At 56.9% G+C, this 4,861-nt stretch overlaps 1 protein-coding gene across 3 annotated transcripts; it reads right to left on the bottom strand.

The window, feature by feature from the left end:
* Nucleotides 1-423: 423 nt before the first annotated feature.
* MYC (MYC proto-oncogene, bHLH transcription factor) lies at nucleotides 424-4,598 on the bottom strand. 3 transcript variants are annotated; one of them, XM_049827922.1, is made up of 3 exons: nucleotides 4,389-4,598; nucleotides 2,666-3,389; nucleotides 424-1,534 (listed from the first exon to the last, which is right to left on the bottom strand). In XM_049827922.1, the coding sequence occupies exons 2-3, from the start codon at nucleotides 3,372-3,374 to the stop codon at nucleotides 972-974; spliced, it is 1,272 nt and encodes a 423-aa protein (XP_049683879.1). In that variant the 5' UTR covers nucleotides 3,375-3,389; nucleotides 4,389-4,598; the 3' UTR covers nucleotides 424-971. The 3 variants fall into 3 exon arrangements, with proteins under 3 accessions (XP_049683879.1, XP_049683870.1, XP_049683882.1); XM_049827913.1 differs by lacking the exon at nucleotides 4,389-4,598 and adding an exon at nucleotides 3,638-4,374; XM_049827925.1 differs by lacking the exon at nucleotides 4,389-4,598 and having other exon boundaries at nucleotides 2,666-3,473.
* Nucleotides 4,599-4,861: the final 263 nt, after the last annotated feature.

Below are 4,861 nucleotides of genomic sequence, written 5' to 3'. Positions count from 1 at the left end.
GCTCCCCAAATGGAATTATACACATTTGAAAGGGCTGCAGAGCCCATACGTTGGGGTGACCGGTGTAAAAATACACCGCCTCAACTTTACTTTCAGCAGGCAGATGACCGTGGCCAAGAGAGACACTGCTACCACCACCTTCATGGAGGCACTGGGGACAACACAGGTTGAACCTACAAAGCACATTAGACCAACGATTTTATCTCCTAGAATCGATAGAAGGGGGGAGGAAGAAACTCGACTCCTTACTATGCTGCAAAACCATCATCGTTTCCTCTCGCCTAACTAACTCCCCTTTGACTTTTGTCAGGTCACTGCCCTGATGCCAGGGGGAGGGATGTCGTGGACATAAGCATCTAATGACAACAGTGGGAGACAAAGCAAAGTCTTTACACAGGATTTAGCTAATTATATTTTGGGCAAATATTTATTTATCTAAAAACAAAATAAAAATCATTTTTAAAAGAAAAAATGTATTTAAATAAAAAACAAAATTGTGAAATGTTATGGCACAGAAGTTCAAGACAAGTATAAATCCAGTTGCCACAACTGTTGCGTATTAATGTTGCACATTTTTCTATAAAGGCTTTATTAAAGGTATTTACATGGCAATAAGATGTGTAAATATATACAGCAATCTGGGGACAACTTTTTTTTGGGATTCTCATATGAAAAAATGCCTTAAATACAAAATTTTAAAAGAAAAAAGGTTGAAGAGTTCATCCCCAAGCATGAAGAATGTCCCATCATCCCTTATGCCCAAAGTATCAATTATGAGGCAGTTTTGAGGTTCTGGCCAAACCCTTGGGAGATTCAGCCAAGGTTGTGTAGTCTCAAGTTAAATCGCACAGCATGCAGTTGCAACAGTTCCATGTTGGATGGACTGGCGTAGTTCATGAGTGATCTTAGAAACAATATTTTAGCATAGTTTCAGTCTCATTTGGGTTATTCTAAGCGACGCCCAAGAGTTCCTACGCACAAGAGTTCCTTAGCTGCTCGAGTTTGTGTTTCAACTGTTCTCTCCTCCGCCTCAACTGCTCTTTCTCTGCGATCAGTCTGTGTTCGTCCGACTGGATGGAAAGAACGTACTCGGTTGCTTTTTTCAGGATGACGACCTTGGGCGCCTTTTCGTTGTTGGCCACCTCGGGTATCTGGTCACGCAAGGCAAAGAAACTCAGCTTCAGCTCGTTTCTCCTCTGGCGCTCCAAGACATTGTGCGTTCGCCTCTTGTCGTTCTCTTCCGAATCTGACGTGCGGGGACTCGAGCATTTTCGGTTGTTGCTGATCTGTTTGAGAACTCTGCCACTGTCCAACTTTAGCCTTTTTGCAGCTGGATATTCAACCTTGGTGGAGGGAGGAGCGGCGTAATTGTGCTGATGGATGTTGACGTGACACCGTTTGAGAACCAGCGGGCTGTGGTGGGGCTTACTGTGCTCTTCTGATGTGTCTGTGCTGGACTCGGTGCTGGATTCGGATTCATTCGCTTCAGCTAATGTAACGACATCGATTTCCTCATCTTCCTCTTGTTCTTCCTCTGCAAGGGGAAAAACAACAACAACAAAAGGACTCATAAGCTGATCCGTGCAAATACTCTCAGGACCGCTGCGTTTATAAGGGAAGGTTATTCTGAGCTGCACAGCAAGGAACCCATTGACAAAACCTTCTGAAACCCATCTGAGGCTGCTGGACTCCGCTTTCCCCCAAGAGCCTTTCCATGAAGGAAGCAACGCTTCAAGTGCAACAGGACACACAGAGCGCGCTCCAAAGCCCGGCTCCCCGATTTCAAAAGTTGCAAAGACGTTGCGTAATTCCGAGGAGCGCAGCAGAGATAGCAGGAAAGTTTAACCTCGGTTGTCAGCAGTACAGCGCAATAAAGCTCCCAGACTCGAGCTGCCCTTAATCGAGGATTTAGAAGGCTTTGGCCACGCCTCAAAAGAAAGCTTACTTAACACACATGTGTATTCAGAGACATTTTCTGAATCCCTCTTGATCTGCTAACTTGTGGAAAATCGAAGGGGGGCGGGGGGGGGGAGGGAAGGAAGGCTGTAGGGCTTGAGCAGAAACTCACTTTCAAACGAAATTTATGAGGGAGCGGAACACGCTGTCAAATACCCAAGGAAGCGTTTCTAAAACTTTCCCAGCCCCATTCGCTCTGCAGTCACTTTCACTAGCACCTCCCTGACTGACTGCACATTCCCCCCTCGGCTCCCGGGCAGGATTTCTCTCTTTCCCGGCCCACGGGTGGCACCGGGTGCCAGCTTCCCCGCGACACCGCGCTGGAGACCGACTCTGACCCCGTTATGAAAGTTTCTCTCTCCCTCCCTCCTTTTTTTTTTTTAATTTCTTTCTTTCTTTCTTTCTTTCTTTCTTTCTTTCTTCCTTTCTTTCTTCCCCTTTCCTCACTCCACCCCTGGAGGGAAAACTGGGCTGGTTTTCCAGGAAACAAATTCGCTGGGACTCTCTCCGTGCCTCGCTAACGTGGCATTTCCAAAAGCCCACGCGGGGCGAGGGGGAGGAGAAGGGGAGCGAGGAGGGAGGTGGCGGGGGTTGGGGGGGGGGGGGGGTCCCGCCGCCGCCCCGCTCCCCCAGCCCCCGGCGGAGCCCCGCGCGGATTCCCACGCCCCCCCCCCCCCAGCCCCCGCGAACACGCGTGGGCTCCACTCACCCGAGTCGCTGCTGGTCGTGGGCGGCGTGTCCTCGCCCAGCAGGGACGCGGGGCTGGCGCCGGGCGGCCCGGCCCGGGGAGCCCGCTCGCTGAGCGGGTAGGGGAAGACCACCGAGGGGTCGATGCTGTCGGCGGCGGCGGCGCCCAGGTCGTGCAGGTAGAGGCCGGCCGAGGCGGCGGGGGAGGCGGCGAGGCCGGGCGGCGGAGGCGGCGGCCCGGCGGGCGGCGGGCCGGGGCGGGCGGCGGCGGCGGCGGCGGCGGGGCCCCCCTCCCGGCGGGCCGCCTGGTAGGAGGCCAGCTTCTCGGAGACCACCTTCTCCAGCTTGGCGGCGGCGGAGAAGCCGCTCCACATGCAGTCCTGGATGATGATGGACTTGACGAAGGACTCGTCGTCCGGGTCGCAGATGAAGCTCTGGTTGACCATGTCCCCCCCGAGGAGCTCGGTCACGATCTCCAGCTGGTCGGCGGTGGAGGGGAAGCAGGAGGCGGCGGCCAGGCTGGAGCGGCGGCTGGGGGAGAGGGGCGGCGTGGGCAGCAGCTCAAACTTCTTCCAGATGTCCTCGGACGGGGCGGGGGGCTGCAGCTCGCTGCCCCGCTGCTGCGCCGCCAGGTAGAAGTTCTCCTCCTCCTCCTCGAAGTAGAAGTAGGGCTGCACCGAGTCGTAGTCGTAGTCGTAGTTCTTGCTGGGGAAGCCGGCGCTGAGCGGCATCGCGGCGGCTGGTGCCTGCGGGCGGGAGGAGGGAGCGGGGGGCGCCCCGGTGAGCCGCGCTCCGCCGCGGGGATCGGCTCCCCCCGGCCTCGGCGGGGGCCGCCGGCCCCCCCACGGTCGTACCCCCCCCCCCCCCTCCCTCCGGCGCCCGGGGTCCCCGCGCCGCGCCGGCGGGGAAACGCGCAGTCGCGTTCAGCGATTAAGAAGGAAAAAAAAAAATAATAACAAGAAGGGGGGAAAAAAAAAAAAAAAGGTAAATGCACCACCTCCCTTCACCCCCTTTCCAAGCTCGGCAGGACAAGCGGGCGGTGCGACCTATATCTACCGAGGGGTCGGCTGCCGGCTCCGGGACCGCCCTCCCGCAGCCCGGCCGCCCTGCGTGGCTCGGCTCGGCTCGGCTCGGCTCCCCGCCCGCCGCCCCTCGCTCGCTCCCACGGGGCAACGCTCCGGCCGGCTCCGGCACGAAGCTCCCTTCTCTTCTTCCCTTTTCCCTTCCCTCCCGCGGCCGCAGCCCTAGCCTCCGCCTCCCGGGAGCCGGGCGGGAAAGAACGGCGAGCGCCCGGCAGCTTCCAGCCGAGAGCCGGGCTGCTGCTGCCCAGCCACCCCCACCTGGGCGTGCTGGCAACGCTCGGCGGCGGGCAGGCACCCTGGCAAACTTTGCCAAATCTTGTCGTATATACATGTATATACGCATATATATATGCATATAAGCAGTACGTGCAATAAGCATAACCTGCCCGCGCATAGGCGGGAGAAGCAAATGCTTCCCCCTTCTCCCCCCACCCCCCCCCCCAAAAAAATAATATTAAATCAAATTAAAATGCGAGCGCAACAAAAAGGATGGGGAACGCCGGTGCCCCGGCAGAGGAGAGCGTCCCTCGGGACGGACCGTCGGTGTCCACGTCCGCGGAGCGCAGCCCCGCCGGCAGCGCGGGTGTCACCGGCCCGTGTCAGTCGAAACGCCGCAACCGCGGGGGGATCGAGTGATGGCAAAAGCAGAGCCCCGCAACTCACCGGCTTCTCCAACGCGCCAGCTGCGAAACGTAGCGAGGCAATTATTGCGGGCGGTGCGGGGACCCACAAAACAAGGAAAAAAAAAATAATGATACAGATAGATCTAAAATAATCAAAAAAAAAATTAATAAAAAAGAACCGCCGGAAAGGACGGAAAAGGGAAAAAAAAAAATAGACAAGACGCCGGGAGAATGTCGATCTCTTCCTCCCACCAGGGCTTCAGAGAAAAAAAAAAAAAAAAAAAAACCACACGGAGCAGCGGAGAGAAGCCGCCTTCCCGGCGTGCGGCGGCTCGTAGGGTCCAAGGCGGCGCGGCGCGCTCTGTCCGGTACAATAGAAGTTTAGTTGCTTTCCTCCTTTAAAGCGGCGAGGGGCGGGCAGAGGTACGGCGGGGCGGGGGCAGCACCGCGGGCGCGCGCTCCCGCCGGGCGCGCCGCCCGCTTCTCCCCCACCCCCCCCCTCCTCCTCCTCCT

This window comes from Accipiter gentilis, chromosome 2 (assembly GCF_929443795.1).
Source record: "Accipiter gentilis chromosome 2, bAccGen1.1, whole genome shotgun sequence".
NCBI lineage: Eukaryota > Metazoa > Chordata > Aves > Accipitriformes > Accipitridae > Astur > Astur gentilis.
Note: the sequence above shows the minus strand (reverse complement) of the source record. Positions and strands in the feature narration are given on the sequence as shown.

Excerpts from the sequence above, each read along its gene's own strand:
- MYC (XM_049827922.1), bottom strand. The coding sequence starts at position 3,374 with ATGCCGCTCAGCGCCGGCTTCCCCAGCAAGAACTACGACTACGACTAC. Across the intron at positions 1,535-2,665 it reads CACGACCAGCAGCGACTCGG|AGGAAGAACAAGAGGAAGAT; the intron begins GTGAGTGGAGCC and ends TTCCCCTTGCAG.